Source organism: Pyxicephalus adspersus, chromosome 9 (genome assembly GCF_032062135.1).
Source record: "Pyxicephalus adspersus chromosome 9, UCB_Pads_2.0, whole genome shotgun sequence".
NCBI classification, from domain to species: Eukaryota; Metazoa; Chordata; class Amphibia; order Anura; family Pyxicephalidae; genus Pyxicephalus; species Pyxicephalus adspersus.
The window spans coordinates 63,420,584-63,440,255 of record NC_092866.1 but is presented as its reverse complement, the minus strand read 5'-3'; the positions used below and the strand labels follow the sequence as shown (position 1 = coordinate 63,440,255).

At 40.9% G+C, this 19,672-nt stretch overlaps 1 protein-coding gene across 1 annotated transcript in view; it reads right to left on the bottom strand.

The window, feature by feature from the left end:
- The window catches only part of NAV2 (neuron navigator 2), a gene marked incomplete in the record, with an annotated part of 175,018 nt that overhangs the window by 35,194 nt on the left and 120,152 nt on the right, over window positions 1-19,672 (bottom strand). The window contains 1 exon segment of the mRNA XM_072422311.1: window positions 18,947-19,069. Coding sequence (XP_072278412.1) covers window positions 18,947-19,069 — 123 coding nt within the window.

The window sequence follows — 19,672 nt, the reverse complement described above, 5'->3', positions numbered from 1 at the left end:
TGGCATCTCATATGAAAACAGTGATAGAAAGCAGGCTTCATTCCCCGAGTACACAGCGCTAATCTCGTATTTCACCAGCGCTATTCTGGGCACCGGCCTGTTTATGTTACGAGGTCTGGAGGATTTGGATCGCTCTCAACAGTTCCGTCGGCTGCCAACAAAGGCAGGGCACGAGACCCTGAAAAGCATCCCTGGCCCCGGGCCAGAAAATGCTGGTAAGTCCATAAAATTCAGCCAAAGACAAACTAGGGTTCACCGGCCAGGGGTCAAATGCCCCATGGGCCATCAATGCAGCCTGGCCAAGTACAACATAGAGAACCCTTCTGTGCCCATTCACCATATAAATCTCTGATCAAATGACGGGTCAGATGAGAGCCAAATCCAGCCAGCCTACGTCCCCTCTATCCATAGCCAATCAATGTATTTTAGTGGTTTAGAAGATTTCATGTATACACATTCATGCCCTGGCACAGATTGCTGCGGCATTGTGTTTCACTCTTATTATTAAACAGTATTTATGTAGCGCCAACATATTAAACAGTGCTGTACATTAAATAGGGACTTTATTTATCATTGCAAATGTCATATCCTAGGGCCTAGAACACACAAATGGAGCCACTGCCCATTGTGCATTTGAGGGAAGTCTTAAAACACTGCACACACATGTATGATATTCTTCTCATCCGATCGTTTTCTGTGATAGTCAATGACGGGAATTCTGATCGGATTTCATCCAATCATTTGTGTATGCAAGAAGACTATTCTCCAATTGTATTATTGTAAGATTTCCATTCTCATAAACAAAGATTACATGCTGCTGTTGTCAGGTTTAGGTACTGAAGTGAACGTAGAACATTCCATGGAAGGAATCAGTCCGATAATGTAATTCACCTGAACGTTGGATATTCCAAAAATAAGGCTTTGTACACACGTCCAATGAGTCTCATCCGACAATCGCCAGTGCTGACATCGGGTGAAAATCTGGCATGTGAACAGTGCTCATCGTTCCATCGTCCAGATCCACAATTGAGGAACGATCGTAATGAAAGTGAAGGTTGCCACTCTGTCGTTCTCCTCCCTCCCGTCTCTATAGAGCAGAGTGGCGATGTATGTACAGCGCTCCTTAATGCATTGTTCAGTCTTTTGACGTTGGAAAAGATTGTGAAAGATTCATTCCAACGACAATTATTGCACATGTGTGCGCAGCCTGAGATTAATGTTGACTAACAGGTCCAAATTGTTCTCCTGCGTCATCATCTCATCACATGAACTTCCAACAGAGGCAACAAATGTTTTTATTTTTTGATACATATAAGCAGGTTTGGTTCACAGTTGTCACCATTAGCAGTCCCGCAATGTGAATTGCTATGCAGCCACTTGCATGTAGACAGGAAGTGCAAAATACAGCATTGAGGGGCAATAAAGGACAAGAGGTGAATTTTTAGGGCAGATTCCCTGACAGTGACAACAGCAGTGCTCAACCCAGAATTTTTTTTATGCTGGGTGGGAAGAAGATTTAGGTGGGTGGCAGCCTCTGTATAGTGACCAAACTCTTTGGTAACCACCCAAAAACAGCCGGGTGGGTGCTGAAAAGCGTCGGGTGGTGCGCCCAGCTAAAAGTGCCTGGGGAGAACCCTGCAACAGCAAACCATAACTGCAAAATGTGTGCAGAAACAGCCATGTGTAGTCTTGGTGACTATTAGAAGACACAGAATTGTCATTACATGAAGAGCCTGAATAAAGACGGCATGGCAGAATCATAAAGGTTCGTTTTATTATAAGCTGCCGTTTATAAATGACATTTTATTCAAGCTTTGCATTCTTGCTGCAGTAACCTCGATGACATTTGCCATGATGGCAGACTCCTATGCTTGCTCCATGAGTCCTGCAGGCCCTATTAATTACACACTGCTAACTGGAAGAACTTGTTCTGGGGCAATTGTTTGAGACAATAGCTCCTATGAGGCAGGAGATGTCTCCAGGGGAATGTGATAGAGGAAGGGGGAGGAGGAGGACATAGCTGTGTTAATCTTTGCTAACAGGATTAAGGTGACTACAGCAAGCAGCAAAAAAAGAACCTGGGGCTGAAGCCTTTGCACCGCCGCTTGTTATTTCATAAACTTTAATCGTCCCAAATATTTCATGGAGAAAATCTCTGTAGTCAGCGATATTGTCAGACAATAGCAGCTGGCAGAAACCCCTACGGAATTCCTGGCTAACATCGCTATCTACATTGAAGTGTCAGCTCACACAATGCAGCGTCGCAGGTGCAGTCTGGGTGCCATGGGGTGCCATCTCCCTGCTGTAGGTTCTGGATCTGTTTCTGATCACTTTTGGGCCTTCCTACCTGTACTGAGTTGCAACATGCGACACATATACATCGCTACATGTTGCAGCTAGGTGCATTATCACATTCCTTTCCCACTTACCTTACTGCCCTGATCGAAAAATCCCCCCCTAGCCGCTCTCTCCGCTCCTCCAATGTCCTACTAATGACTTCCTCGCTCATAACCTCCTCACACGACTCCAAGACTTTTCTAGAGATGCCCCGACTCTGTGGAATGGTCGTCCTTGACTTATTTAACTTTACTAAAAGAGCCCTTAAACCCCATTTTTTTTAAACTCACCTACCCGTTTTATTCTTTTTTTAAAAACATACCCACCATTCCATATCCCCCTCCTATTGTGCGATACTTCCCCCACCTCCTAGATTGTAAGCTCTTCAGGACACTATCTGTCTGTCATTTACAATCGCTATTTAATGTACAGCGCTGCATAATATGTTGGCGCTATATAAATCCTGTTTAATAATATTAATAACTAATAATAATGGTGTGTGAGCGAGTTCTTCCATAGGAGATGATGCATAATAAACAAACATAGAACAATATTGATAGTGGAGTAACAAATATATTATAATCTATTCTATTCAGGCATTTTTTGTTTTGTTTGTACGGTTCTCATGGATTTCTATGTTTTGTAATCTTAGCTCCAGACATTTGGCCAATATAGGGAACAGATTTTTATAAACACTTGGCCGAACTTCAGTTTAAACTCATTTCAACCAAAAATATTTGTTTAGTTTTTTAAATAAGACTAAGAGGGGTTTGAGGTATATAAATCAGAATTTAATGCTGGGCCCCCAATGAAAGGATTTGCCCCACTTTCTGCCCTGGGGACTCTATTACACACAGGGAGTCATTAGTACAGGAAGTGAGGGAAATCTCATTTACAGGGACACAGCAATAAACATCAGACAAGTGATTTACTCTTTTCTGGAACAAACAAAGTTCTGAAGTTTAGCACTCAAATATAAAAAAAACAATGCTTATAAAACTGTGCTGGATTCCTCAATGATACTGTCTATGGTCCCTTCATTGCCAAGCACCCAATCCATTAATTAGCCAATGAGGAATCATTAATATTATTATTATTATTATTATTAATAATAATAATAAACAGGATTTATATAGTGCCAACATATTACACAGTGCTGTATATTAAATAGGGTTTGTAAAAAACAGACAAATACAGACAGTGACACAGGAGGAGAGGACCCTGCTCTGAAGAGCTTACAATCTAAGAGGTGGCAAAGCAGCACACAGTAGGAGGGATGTATGTGTGGGGGATGTTGGGTGGGGTAGTTGTTTGTCACAGTATTATATAACTGTTGCAAATTTTTTAAATTCTGTACAAAACACTTTCAGAAATAAATTGTTCCTGTTATTTGTTCCAACCTTTCTGTGTTTTTTTGTTCACCTTTTAGAGTGTAACCTCTTCAGGCGAGGATTGCATTCCTACCCATCTATCCCAACCCATGTACTCATGACCAGTTAGATGGGGGTGTAGGCAATTGCCCAGGGCTCCTAAACTTCTCTAGGGCCCCAAACGCCATAATATGTGGGGGTTAAGGAAGCTGGAATGCTGTGCATTTGGGATCCCTTCTTCATATTTGCTTTAGATCCAAAACTAATAATAATCATCAATGACCTATTAGGTGCCAATATGGCTATCCTGATCCAGTGCCTCAGTCACTCCTCACTTAAATTGTTGCAATAGACTTCCTCAAGCCAAAAAGCTTACATTTGCAAAGTATTGGAAAGCACATTTTGCCTGGGTTAGGCATCTTAAATTAATTGAGACTTTTCATTTTGTAAAGCGAATTATACATTTGGTGTGTGAATATGCTGCTTTAATTCCAATCACGTGCAAGTACATTTGGCATTCAAAGTGAACTTTATTTACCCAGCCTAACCCTTAGGTGACCATACCCTTTGCTACATGTACTCCTTTAGTAAATCAACCTCAACGTTCCGTGTGTCATGTACGATCATTGTCAGATGGAAAAACAAACACGCAAGAAGTTCATACCATGAGAAACAAGCACAAAATTCCAACGTCAAACAACTGATTTTTCAGTCTGTTGCCCTGTAACAAATTCACTAAAGGTATAGAGATTGTTCACAATGCAAAGGGAATTTTATGTTGACTTAGAATACTCAATCACGCGCGAGAGAAATTAATAAAAACAGGATTCATGTTTGCACGCGATTACATGATGAAAAAGAAGACAACCTTACCCAATCAGTCTCTGTTTCTTACTAAGATACCCTGGATGAACAATCAAATACAGTGACTAAAGTAAAAAAAAAGCCAACAATTTTACAAAAAGAAATAAAATACTTCCAGCCAATCTAGTGATGTATGACGCAGGTAAATCGCACACAAGGGCTGCTTGGTATTGGGACAGCCAAACATTCTGAGTTTGTATATCAGAAACAACTAAAGTATAAACTTCCAGAATTCATGAAAACAGAACAAGGTTCAGATGAAGATCCGGCTCCCTGGAGTGTATTGGCTGTAACCTGGACTCACCTCTGTTCTTATTGTGAAGGTCATTATATTTGGCGAGAGGAGCCGCGTTCTCAGCCCTGACAGGTACAAGGTGTTACGGGCTAATTCTCAGCTTCCTAAACGGTATCCGGCCCCTCCGGTGGAAAAGATCCAAAAATAAGTTCATGCGGAAGAAATGCGGTTACTTTTTTCCCCTGCAGCCTAAGATTTGAAGTCAGTGTGCAGATTTGCCTACCTGTCTGCGTTCCCCGTCCAGCGCAGGGTCCTGATTTGTCGTCCGCTGATGATTTCTGACATGGGGTCCTCAGTTATTGGTGCTGACACCTTCATTGAGGACAGAGATGGCTATACACAATCATATCCTCGGTGTGTCTGCAGCACATGGAAACCTCTGACAATCACTGGAAGTCTCCCAATGAAAGAAAAGAAAAAAAAAAACTTCAGAAGTTTCTCAGTCAGGAAATCTGATCTCTGGCCTGTTAACCAGTTCAGTGCCTGCAGCCAGGATAAGCAGCATGCAAGGGCTGCTGAGCAAATATTGAACTGTGGCAGGGAGGGAAGCAGAAATGTGCAGGGCTGTGACAGCCCAATGTGGGGTGGGGAATGGATACAGGATGGTCACAGGCAGGATAAAGCTGCTGAATGAGGTTACATCTTGTCTGTAACATCCTCCTCTCTGGTATTCCAATACCCAGACTCTCTCCTCTATAATCTGCAGCCAGACTCGTCCATCCTTTCCATCGCTCCTTCTCTTTGTAGTTCCCTTCATTGGCTTCCATTTCACCTTAGAATCAAATTCATCTCCTGTGCTTTGCCTTCAAATCCCTCCATAGTTTTTATCACATTTACCTTCCTGACCTGATAGATAAATCCCCCCCTAGCTGCTCTCTTCACTCCTCCAATGACCTACTAATGACTTCCCCACTCATAACCTCATCACACGCACGGCTCCAAGACTTTTCTAGAGCTGCCCCGACTCTCTGGAATGGTCTTCTCGTACTATTCAGCTTGCTCCTACTTTCTTCTCATTTAAAAGAGCCAATAAAACCCAACACTTCTACCTCATCTACCTGTCGCCTTTTGAAACTGTCACTACTTCCCACCACTACATATCTCCCCTCCTATTGTGTGTTAATTCCCCCACCTTCTAGATTGCAAGCTCTTCAGGGCAGGGTCCTCTCCTCCTCCTGTGCCACTATCTGTATTCATCTGTTACTTGCAATCCCTTTTTAATGTACAGCGCTGCGTAATATGTTGGCTCTATATAAATCCTGTTTAAGAATATTGATAATTAACGCTCTCCAAGGCTGGAGAAGATACACTTTCATCAGTGAAGCTCGGTGATCCATCAAACATGGAATGGATTTCATTTGCTAGCAAATGTTTTGAATCCTGGACCAGATCCATTCCAGGTTTGCTGGATCACCCAGATTCACTGATAAAAGTATATCCTCTCCAGTATTGGAAAGGTTTAATAAATCAGGCTCATAGTGAGAATGGAGAGTTGGGGGTGAATCTGCTGCAATGATGCATTGCATGCATTAGCTCAATATAGTATTATACGTTTTCAATGCCATCCAAATGCACCAATGAAGTGCAGATCTGATGCACACGCATTGTAATGCACCATAACACAGCAACTCAATGCTGCATGCTGTGTTGGAAAAAAAATGTTTTTTTTTTCAATATTTCTGGTCTGTTCTTGTGCATTAGCAGGCAATATAAATGAATGTCCGCATTTTTACCTTACAGGCACCTATAATGCAACTTCACCATCCTTCTGAAAAGATCCAGAGCATACCCAAAAGTACCCAAAATATCAAATTGGGATTTCCTAGTGGTTTGCTTCCACCTAGAAGCCTTGGCATGGTGAGTATAATTAACCCTAGGGGGTAATCATACTTTTTTTTTTATATTGCTGCCATTTCAGCACGGTGGCTCAGTGGTTAGCACTCTGTCCTTTGCAGTGCTGGGTCCCAGGTACGAATCTTAGTCAGGACACTATCTGCATGGAGTTTGCAGGTTGCGTGGGTTTCTTCCGGGTGATCCAGTTTCCTCCCACATCCCAAAAAACATGCAGTGAGGTAAATTGGCTTTCCCACAAAATTGACCTTAGACTACATTAATAACATATGACTATGGTAGGGACATTAGATTGTGAGCTCCTTTGGGGGACAGTTAGTGACAAGACTGTGGACTGTGTACAGCGTTGCGTAATATGATGGCGCTATGTATATACTGAGTAATACGAATAATTTCTACTGGTGGGGGGCCCTCATGAACTGAACTTCATGAAGTCACTGTAGAGCAAAGCTGAAGTGTGAGAAGAAACAGCACAAAAAGCCAATCAGTTCAAAAAGGATTCTAATTAGCTCATCACTGTGCTGCTGCTTCTTTCGCTGCCCATTCACAGACTGGGGGCGGATCCAGGATGACCTAGGCTTAGCGGGAGCTAATTGAGGAGCTCTACAGGTATAAAGGAGTACTGCAGGACAATCTCTGGATCGAAGGTAAAGATTATAGCAAAATGTACTTTTTGTTATTTTTTTAAATAAGCTATTTATTTTCATCTTGTTATATTTTAGGAAAAAGTCATGTTTTAGGTTCTATTTGATTGCCATTAGTATGTTTTATATAGGTTGTTCTTTACCTTACCGTATATTTCTTTATTCCGCCATCGTGGCAGACAGAGAGATGTAACTATCCAATCCATACCGTTTCTGGAGAAGCAGTTAGATTACATGCAGCTGTTGATAATCTCAGCCTAATCGCAGTATTATGGCGACTCCACAAAACATGACGTACAGCGACCATATATCTCCGCAAGAAGGCCAACTGCTTATACGTTCAGGAATTCCTCTCCATAATGTTTTACTGGGCGCACACTACCGGCAGCACTGGAACAAAAGAGGGTTCTTTTCTGGTGTGTAAGGAAGCGGATTAACTGCCAGTTTACAAGGCCAGGCAGCGAAACAGACGCTAAGCTGCAGGTAATGAAATTCTAGAGGCAGAGTTGAAATGCCGAGCGCATGAAATCACTTTGTGTGTGTCAATGGTGCTGGAGGGAGGAAGCGAGGTTACAGGTCCGATGATGAGAGATCCGTACCAAGCCAATTCTTTGGTGTAAATAGCAACTTAAAGGGTCAGCCCACCCAAAAAAATGGACTCTGCTTAGAAGTGGAATCATCAGGCTGAGTCTTCCACCTGGCTGATATATATTCTATGGTTGTCAGGTGTTTGAAATGAAGAGAACTAATAACCCTACAGCATACAAAGACATTGCAGACTATTGTGTGCATCTGGCTGATGATGGATCTTTTCTGTTCCAGCATGGATGAGAACAAAGCCAACTTCATATAGAAATAGTTCACTCAGATTGAAGTGGAAGAACATTAGTGGCCTGCAAAGCTCTGACCTCAACCTAAACTGTGCAGCCAAAATTTGAGAAAAGGAAGCGGAAGGGTTAAAGCGGAACTATAAAATAAATGCAAGAAGGTACAGGGAACATCTCTGCAATAAATCCAACATATCTGCCTGATGCAATCTTCTTTTGTAATGGACACTGAGATGCAATAATAATAATAATAATAATAATAATGCACATGCTCACTTAATTGTTTTATTTTTACAAAGTATTTATATAACGCCAACATATTACACAGCGCTGTACAAAGTCCATAGTTATGTCACTAGCCGTTCCTCAAAGAAGCTCACAATCTAATATCCCTACCATAATCATATGTCAATAAACATTCTAAGGACAATTTTTGGCAGGAAGCCAATTAACCGAACTGCATGTTTTTAGAATGTAGGAAGAAACCCATGCAAACATGGGGGGAACCTGCAAACTCCATGCAGATAGTGTCCTGCATGAAGCTTGAACCTGGGACCTAGCGCTGGAAAGCCCAGAGTGCTAACCACTGAGCCAAGACAAAGCGAGCAGAGATAAGCGTTACTGAAAAATTCTAAATGGACATTTCGTTTAATTGATTGATGTCAAATTTTTTATTTTTGACCTAAGTTTCTTTTTTTGTCAATGGCAGGAGGGTGATAGTTCTGTTTTTCTAGAACTATCCTGGTTTGTGGGGTTCCAGAGTAAAATTCACATTGGTCAGAGTAAGCCATTACATTTTCAGGGTTACAAAAGTCCTCTTTCTTCAGGGTTTTATTCATATATACCATCAATCAGTGTCTCATCTACAATGATATTCATAGAAATTTGGAATATCCAAACGTTTTGGCTACAAAGATTTTCTACTTCATCCAATCCCCCTTTATACAACTGGGTTTACATTTTTTTAAATCATTTAATTTTTTGTCACCTTGCACATTTTGATTGCTATTTAATCTAAATTTGGCACACAGTTCAATCAGATTGCAGAATCTGTTACGAATGTTAGGCTACGTACACATGTGCAATAATTGTCATTGGAAAGGATCTTTCACAATCCTTTTCAATGACTGCGCAATGCATGAACGAGCGTAGCACATACAGCACTGTTCTGCTCTATGGAAAGCGGAGAAAGGCAGAGCGACACAATCTTTTCTTGTCCGTGGCTCCACCAGGACAGATCCATGAACGACGGACAAGTGCTGTACATATGTGTATAGGACTTATTCCTTCCATTGAATGTTCTACATTCACTTTGTAACTAAACATGACAATAGCAGCAATTCATTTTTGCGTATGAGAATGGAACTATCCACTAGAAAATTGGATTTTCATAGTAGATTGTAAGATCTTTTGGACAGGGTCCTCACCTCATTCTGCGTCACCTTTTGTATCTCTGCACTTTGCAAACCTATTTATTGTACAGCACTGCGTATTATGTTGGCGCTATTGAAATACAGTGTATTATAGATGATAATAGAATGTTTGCAGTCAACAATGGAAGTAGCTGCTTTATTGGGTCTTCACTTCCCCCAATCCCAGGAGCCAGCAAGGTATTCTGTACTTTATTAGAGATGTAGATGGTGGGGTCCTGGTGGGGACGTCATTGACAAGTGTCTGTCACCTATGTGGGAATTTACAACACCCAGCAGCGCCTTATAAAAGCAGCTCTAGAAGTAACTCCATACAGGCGAGCAATGCATCTGGCCAATTAGCGTCCACTGATAGATGCACCCTGGGAAGGCAGCCATGTGTATAATTTGTTATTTTAATCTTCTGTATTGTTTGGACGTTTGTTTTCAATCACTCAGGAGATGAAATTGCTGACAGGGAGAATTTGAGCATGGGAACAGAGTTTTCACCCCTGTGTAATTATTCTGCCCGATAAAGAGGGCATTTCCTGTGGCTAATGACTTTCAGGGCTGAGGACACAGAATGCTTGAGTTATAAAGAATTAGTAAATTCGCCTCCCATTAAATTAATGTTATGGGAGTGCAATGGGAAAGCTGGGAACACTCAGAACCAGGCTTGCAGTAATTACAATGCACCCAGAATGCACTGGGTTCAGACAAATGGAAGTGAACACATTATTGATGAATATTCTAATCATAGCTCCCAAACCCATATTGCACTGGTCTGATGCTAATGAGTGTGCACACCAATATCAGTCCAATGACTTAATGACTTCCTTACTCATAACCTAATCACATGCATGGCTTCAAGACTTTTCTAGAGCTGCTCCGACTCTCTGGAATGGTCTTCCTCATCCTATTCAGTTTGCTCCTTCTTTCTGGTCCTTTAAAAGAGCCCCTAAAACTCAAACCTCACCTACCCATCTTCATCTGTCTTTGAAAACCCTCACTACTTTCCATTATTCCATATCCTCTTACTATTGTGTGCAACTTTCTCCACCTCCTAGATTGTAAGCTCTTTGGGCAGGGTCCTCTCCTCCTCCTGTCTCACTGTCTGTATCTGTCTGTCATTTGCAACCACTATTTAATACACAGCTGCTATATAAATACTGTTTATTGATATTAATAATAATAATAATAATAATAATAATAATACACGGCTTTTTTTTTATTCACCGTTAAAGCACCCAGAATGCAATGGTCTCACGCCAATCAATAAGCCCCAATAACTCATTGGACCTGTACCATTCATAATCTATTCCCTGTTAGGCAAGCCATACACAAATCAACTTCAGTGTGATCAGTTTTTAATTTAATAGCCTTGTGTAATAGAAATGTCAACTGCACGCCCAGCCCAGGAAAAGAAAAGCACAATGAAAATAAGCCAATGTGTGCATACGCCGAAATTGGATCCAACAGAAACCAATGGCCAGGGAGGTTCTTGCAGATTGAGTAATCTTGGTTACTCAAATTCAGGGATGAATCAATTAATATTATTTATTAATTAATATTAATATATAATATAATGATTCATTAATAATGAAAATCAACCCGTGTGCAACTAGCTTTGGTTTTCCTAGAATACACTGTACTCAGTTATTGCACCATGCAGTGTCTAAAGGAGGGGATGTAAATACATGTAAACCCTAACTTTACAGTAATACGCCAATTTCAATTTCTGCAGACCATGCCTGGGTAATGTGGGTTGAAAACGCCCGTTATAGTCTCTATGGGAAGCCTGGGAGGACAACCATGTAACAGCTCAACTGGGACATTTTCACCCTCTTAAATGATGCCAATAATATTTAACAATTACAAGTAAACACTTATACTAAATTCAGGTGAATTTACATTTAGTTTCAGTAGAATCTGTCATGGATGCATTAAATGAGGCACCACATGCAATGTTTTACAAAATATGAAAGTTTGGCTAGAATTTTGTAAAAGAAGCATCACTTTATTTTTCTTTATCTATTACAAAATACATAGTTAGTCAACCCCTAGGCAAATAAACATATCCCAGATATAAAACCCTATGGACATAGTTGAGCCAGAGGATGTTTAAAATTTAGGAGATTTTTTAATGGGGACAGATGGAACAATGGATTTAGGATTCATGTGTTAATTCCTGACAGGGAAAGTACATTTTTTCGCCAACCCTGGAAAATTGTAATATATATTTTTATATATATTTTGATATTACAATGATCCAGAGGATGGAAAAAAAAAACCCTGGTCCATATTGCTCCAACAGGGGAAAAAAATCCTTCCAGATCCCATGAGACAATCGAATGTTCCCTGGATCAGCAGTCTTTTATCTTTACTTTAAACCTTAAATCCCCAGGTATATTCTGTGCTTCTAGAAACCATCCAGCTTGTTCTTTAAAGCAATCTATAGAACTTGCTGAAACTACTTCCTGAGGGAGCCGATTCCACATTTTCACAGACCTTACAGTGAAGAATAAAAGTCATTAAACGCCCTACTGGGAAGAGGAAGAATCGTGAGGCTTTGTATTTTCATAGGGCGTTTTACAGGCTTTGGATAAAGAATCTCTTTAAATGTCTGTGCACGTTCGTGAAAAGCTTCTGCATGCCTCTATTTTAAAGTTTAATGAATGTTGCTTTAAAGCTTTCTGTGTACTCATCCTGCGGTGCAGCCAATATATCAGATGCATGAAAACAAAAAGAAAGTGAGAAATAGCCAATCACAGAGACATATGTACACGCTGGAGCTGAACTTTGCTGGTGTTTCGGAGAATGTGATAAGCTGTACAGAAATCCTTCAGTAAACAATGACTAACATGGCCAATCTGACAAATATTTGTCTGGCAGGATAGAGCTTGGAGAGGGGGGTTCTGGGTAAGGCTAATGTTGCCTGGGTTGGTGATATGAGGAAGGGGGTAAGAAAGTCTGTCTTGTATGACATAACATGGCCAAAGGCTACAGTACAACCTCTGATCTCAGACAGAGCCGGGGGCTCAGGAATATAGATTGTCAAGACTTGCTGGAGTGATATCACCAACTGCGAGTGTGAATTCTCGCCTGTCAGTGGTACTCCGAGCAGTGATGATGCGCACGTATGTGTGTCTTTCATCAGGACATCAATGTACTTTTCAAGCTAAATTGTATCCTATTAAAGCTTGAAAGCATTAAAGAGACCCTGTTGCCAAACCTTTCTATTTATCAATCTTCTCATTATTATCATTATTAATATTATTATTATTAATAAACAGGATTTATATAGCGCCAACATATTACGCAGAGCTGTACATTAAATAGGAGTTACAAATGACAGACAGATACAGACAGGAGGAGGAGAGAACCCTGCCCTAAAGAGCTTACAATCTAACAAATGTGTCCCCTTGTGTACATAGCCAAAGTCCCTAAAACTGCTGCTGGGTGCCGCCATCTTTGATAAGGTATCAGAAGCCCCCTGGACACAAAGCTGTTACCAAAGTGACATATTACAGTATTTGTGTTCTGTATTAGGTTATGTTGAGAGAAGAGCAGGACCTGGGCCAACACAGATAGTAAATCCTTCTAGATAAATAAATACTTTCAGAAAGTGGCAAGGAAATAACCTTGCCTAAAGTCGAATTTTCTACAAATTTAAAAGCAAAATGCAAGTTTCCCTTTCACCTTAAAATAAAATTCAAGCTCCTGTGCTTTGCCTTCATATCCTTCCACAGTTCTTGTCCCATTTACCTTTCTGACCTGATAGAACAATAGTCGCTCCCTTTGCTCCTCCAATGACCTTATAATGACTTCCTCACTCATAACCTCGTCACACGCACGGCTCCAAGACTTTTCTAGAGCTGCCCCCACTAACTGGAATGGTCTTCTCGTCCTCGGCTTGCTCCTACTTTCTGCTCATTTAAAAGAGACCTTAAAACCCAATGCTTCAACCTCACCTACCCGTCTTCTTCTGTCTCCTAAACCCTCACTACTCACCCACCATTTCGTATCCCCCTCCTATTGTGTGATACTTCCCCCACCTCCTAGATTGTAAGCTCTTTGGGGCAGGGTCCTCTCCTCCTCCTGTGTCACTGTCTGTATCTATCTGTCATTTGCAACCCCTATTTAATGTACAGCGCTGCCTAATATGTTGGTGCTATAAAAATCTTGTCCATTATTATTATTATTATTATTATTATTATTATTATTAATAATGCAAAAGAAAAACACTGCAAGTGAGCTTTTATGATACTTGATTTTTTGTGCTTTTGCTTGCCATTTGGTGATGCAAAGTTGGTGATTCCATTAAAAATCAGAATCCACCAACGGATCTTTCCAAAAATATGCATTGTAGCATTAGGGAAGCCAAAAATGTCTGATGTCCAAAATGATTATTGAGCTATTGTAAAGACACTGCTCATCAACTGGTGTGAAGAAAGAAAGGTCCGGAGGTTGGAGCAGAAGGCTGGTGATTGGGGTAAGCATTAGACCAAATGTTGAGAGACCACAAAAGAACAAGCAGCATTTTGGGGGTTATTACAGCCCCCTTATTATGATTAAATAAACTTTTCATAGCCTCTCCACGTTTGGCCCAATTCCCCTGCTCCTTCCTCTAGCTTCCGGTCTATGGCTAACATATCATATGAGCTAACTTTTTGCTGCAATGTCTCCTGGATAGAATTGGTCTGGTTTCACTTCACCTATATGTGAATGTAAAGCCACAGAGGACTCAGACTAGGAGGAAAAGAGAAAGCAATGTGAGAAAGCCACAAACTCCGGTTCACACAGGAGTGTGTATTTTAGGTGTGGGAAAGCATATTGGCCCTGAGGAACCGGTCCCTCTTGCTGTCAACTCCTGCGGCTACGTGTTCCACAACACAGGAAAAAAATACAAAATCTTCACCTGTCCTACCGATAAGCCGATGACGCTGCTGATTATTGAACGGCCCCCAGTTTCATGGAAATCCAGTAAAAATGTGCTAGGTTTAGTTTTGGAGCTGATATATCAATAGCATTGTTCGTGTGTCCTCCTGAACTCCTTAGGACAGTATGTGCTGCAGGAGGGAGAGAATGGCTTCCAGCTCTTCTAATTTACTGGAAGATAAGGCGGCCATAATTGGGACATTTGTTTAGTGTCGGGAAGTGTGATGATGACAGGAGTATCTTCTGTCTCCTTACTGGAATTGTCCTGTGACTCACCACACACATACCATGTATTGCTCAGAGCGACACAGGTATCCATCCACCCCTGATAATCACGTAACCCCACACAGCCAGGGCCGGGAAAGGAAATGAAGTATATACACACAGAAATCTGCAAGCCAATGATAAGCCTGTTTACTTAATCTTAACATTTTAAAGGAATCCATATAAATTCAAATCCAAAAGGATGGGATACATCTGCCAGCCATCAATTTACTATAAGGGCAAAGCACCTATTAGTATTCTAGCATTATAATCTAGCATTATATTCATTTTTCATGTTAAGGGCAAGGATAGTAGTGTGTCAGATATCCAGGTATTTATTGCTAATCATTGAAATCACAATGCATCCCATGACAATGCCATAATATACATTTTTTACCAAATATGTCATGTTTGCTCTGCCTTATCCAAGTCTGCCATCTACTTCCTGGACTGAGATGCCAACTCAGAGTCCTTTAAATCCTGATGTCTGTGCAGTTGTGATCTGTGTTCATTTATTTCTGATATATACAACCTTGTAATGTGTTAGGCAGTGCAGGCTAGTAGAAAAGACTGAGAAAATGCTTTCTTCTTTCTGCAGCAGACTTTTGACATCTCAGTCAAGGCAAATTTCCCTTTAATGATAAAAGTTGAAGCTTTCTTGGAAACCTATACAATGACTATAAACTGTGACAAGTTAGGATTTATTTCATGTACACTTGTATAGCTTCTTTTTTTCCCCGGTCCCTGCAATATGATGCAATGAAGCTATCTGCCTGCAATCCCTTGTTATTTGAGAACTGGGCAATTAAAGCATGTTTAGAAAAAAGCTGACAGCAAAAACAACTACAAGACAGTCAGGTTGTACACAGAACCAGCAATCCTTTTAGGTCCATGGGTACCCTAAATACATCCAAGAAAAAGAGCCTGATGTGTTACTGTTCCATTACAGTAGACTACAGCGCTATGTGTATTGCATGTCAGCTCCAGGGCCAACCATAGATTTTTGGAGAGTGGTCAGACACACACCAATTGCCCTTATGTTGGGCTGTGAGTGGGGTGCTTCATAAACCTGCATACAAAGGTTGGCCGAGAATACAGGATTATAAACATGAAATGGGGAGAGGGTAGCATGGCACTATGGAAGCTGCTGAACACATAGGGAATAACCTGACTGCAAAAGATTTTCAAGACTATTTGCAGTGGTCGTCCAAATCTGAGCTTACTGCCAGACCTGAAAGCTGCCATCTTTTATCTGCAGGCAGTGTTCTCCCCGGGCCCTTTTAGCTGGGTGCACCGCCTGGAACTTTTCAGTAACCACCCAGCTGTTTTGGGTGGGTATTGAAGAGCTAGGTCCCAATACAGGGATCACCAGACGCCTACAGCTTCTTCCTCCCCAGCATTAAAACATTTCTGGGGAAAGCAATGTCTGCAGGTATCATAGGAAACAATACAATATATGTTCTGTCTATAGGAAGTTATAAATTATCATCCAGCGGTCCTCATTACTCTGACCCCTCCCCAACAAGGGCAGCCATTTATCAATCCACGGCCTGCCGTTAAAGAATGTATAGCTATAGAATGGCTAGTTAAGGCATGCTTCTATTAATAGCAGCAGTAATTATGTCTTTGAAACCTCCATGACAAACAGTACACAGCAAAAGCGGATAAATACAATCGAGAATGAGACTCTGCAATGACAATAACCAGATTCCATTCTCATGTCGCTTTCACAAGACGTATTAATTATTCAACATTGATAAACAAAGCTGAATAGTTGCCTTCTGACATAATCACTGACTGGGGGAATGACATTGTTGGAGAAGTATGGGATAAAAATTTAAAGGAAAGGTAAAGTTTTGGATTGGGGAGTACAATGCAGTACAATGCATTACAATGCAGTATTTTCCTCTGAAAATGTTGTTTAAGCTGGGTGGGAAGAAGCTGTAGGCGGGTGGCAGCCCTGTATTGTGACCCAATTTTTCAGTAACCACTTGGATGGTCACCTAAAAATGCCGGGTGGTGCGCCCAGCTACAAGGGGCTGGAGAGAACACTGCACTGTAATTGAGTCAGCTGATATTTTCAGTTTTATAACCTTCACCTGATCATAATTTTTGATGTAACGTTCACATTTTTATAGGTTTGTTGTTCAAACTTTTCATGACTGTTTTATAGAGTCTTGATTCTCTTTGTAGCACTTATCAGCGTGTTGCTAAATGACTGTTGAGATAAAACTAATTGCACCTTGACATTGCTGTGTTTTCAAGAAGTGTGAGCAAACATTCCTCTCCAGATCAATATGCTGTGTTATTTTGTACAGTATATGGCCGAAGGTATGCAAACACTCCTCCAAATTATTAGGTTTAACTGTTTCCATGGAAGGATACTCTTACTGCTACAGCATACAAAGACATAATAAACAATTTTACATTTGTGGGCAAGTTTTTGGGTAAGGTCCTTTTCTGTTTTAACATAACTTTGCCCCCCGTGTACAATGGTTTGGAGTCGAGAAATTTGGGTGTCCTTTACATGGTCCTGATTTTTACCCCAATGGCACCTTTGGAATGAATCAGAATACAAATTGTGAGACAGATCTTCGTGTTCAACATCGGTTTCTGAGATCAGAAATATTCTTTTGTCTCACTGGGGACATTCAGGACTAATGGATGATGTACTGCAATATGAGAGAATCTCTGTTTTATGCAAACGTTTGCTGGAAATATGTAAAAATGTACAGCAGTGTATCGACGGTTCAATCTACATTTTGTCTGGGCACAAATTCCCACAAACATCCAAATCCAGTGAAAAAAAGAGGCTGTTATAGCTGCAAAAATTATCCAATTACATTTCAATGACCAAGGTTTAGAATGAAATGTCCAACAGGCTCATTGCACCCTTGCACCAGCTAATGGGTCTGATTTATTAATGCTATCCAAGGCTGGAGAGGATATAATTTCTTCGGTGAAGCTAGGTGATCCATCAAACCTGGAATGGATTTGGTCCAGAATTTAAAATGATTGCTAACAAAGGAAATCCATTCCAGGTTTGCTGGATCACTCAGCTTCACTGAATAAAGTGTATCCTCTCCAGCCTTGGAGAGCTTTGATAAATCAGCCTGCAAATTTAACAAAATCTGGGCTCACCTGCACCTTGGCCCATTCTTAGATAAAATTGACCATTGGCAATACCAGGAATTCTGATCATGCAAACTGAATGCCAAGTAGGTTTTTGTCAGACTGACATCCGGCTCTGTGTGATCACAGCTTGGTGACTTTGTTGTCTTTTTCAATCAGTCAGCTGGTTTTTATCTGCCTCCATTATCGTATGATTTCATCATTTTAGAAAAACACTTTTCAGTTCTAAAGTACGTCCTTCTCTCTGAGTGGCACAATACAAGTTAGAGAGGCCCCAGGATCTATAGATAGTAACCGAAGGTTAGCACCGAGCTATACAAACACCACGCTGGTCACAGAGCTCCCGGCTTAAGGGGTTAAGGTCTGCAAATATTTTCTGTTTAAGGAACAAATGTCGCCTTTCTCAGCTTATCACCAGGGATCAAAAATAGACCCAGAATGTGAAATATTGCTTACTGCCTCTCCCATGGACAAGATGGACTGTACAAGATTTCTTTACTTGGCTTAAAAACCATCCAGGTTTTGGATAATGAAGAAAACAGTTACAACATATTTTATGTATTATTATATTTGTTTATATTTCTTATGGTCTGTATCTTTTTCAGGAGATTCCTCCTCACTTCCTGTCCCAACTACACAACAGGAAGTGAGTGGAAATCTATGTGAAAGAAAAGAAAAGACTTTTTATCATTCCCACCTCAAAACTAAAATCAGGCTTCAGTGCTCAACCTAGAATCTTTTTGAAGGTGGGTGGGAAAAAAAAATGTAGGTGGGTGGCAGCACTGGTATTGTGATTCAATTCATCAGTAACCACCCAAAAACAGCCGGGTGGTTGCTGAAGTGTGCCAGGTGGTGCACCCAGCTAAAAGGGGCTAGGGAGAACACTGGGTTTGCAGCAAAGGTGCTCTATAAACTCATGCACAAGACAAGTTACAATATTGCCGTATGTGTTACTGAAATTTCAAACAATCGAAAGAGAAGGTTGACTTTTTTGATATGATATATGATTTCTGACCTGTCGGCATCCCCCTGTCCCATCGACGTGTTTCGCTGAAGTGTTTCTCGCACAGCTGCCATTCCGTCGGGTAATCTGTTCAGTCTTCTGGTGTACAGGCCCAGTCCGCCATCGGTCATGTAACTGAAATAGAAAGAGAAGATTAGTCAGGCATCTTACACATCAGCAAGGTTACTACATGTTCATATATGTATCAAAACACTGGCGGCTTTTGCTCGACCATCCATATTGCATAGCTGTGAGGATAAGGGTACGTACACTATACATTATTATTACTATTATTATTAATTATAAACAGGATTTATATAGCGCCAACATATTATGCAGTGCTATACAAATAAATAGGAGTTGCAAATGACAGACAAATACAGACAGTGACACAGAAGGAGAGGACCCTGCCCCGAAGATCTTACAATCTAGGAGACATTAAAGTTTGTAGGCGTTGAACCCTCACACCCAGCAGATGCATGAAATGCAGCACACAGTCATGTAATCTCCATTAACAAATATTAGCCTACAAAAATATTTTAGACATCTGTGCAGTTGCAACCTTGTCAGAGTAGTTTAGGGGAGGCCCTGTTTTATTCACTTATGTCCAAAGCCTGCTCCAGTGTTTACCAGGTTGATGTGGAGGAACTCAAGTGGCCTGCTAAGAACCCTGACCTCGGAACCTGAATGCTGAAGGCATCTGGAAGTCTCAGGCTATTTTGTAATGCATCTGTATTG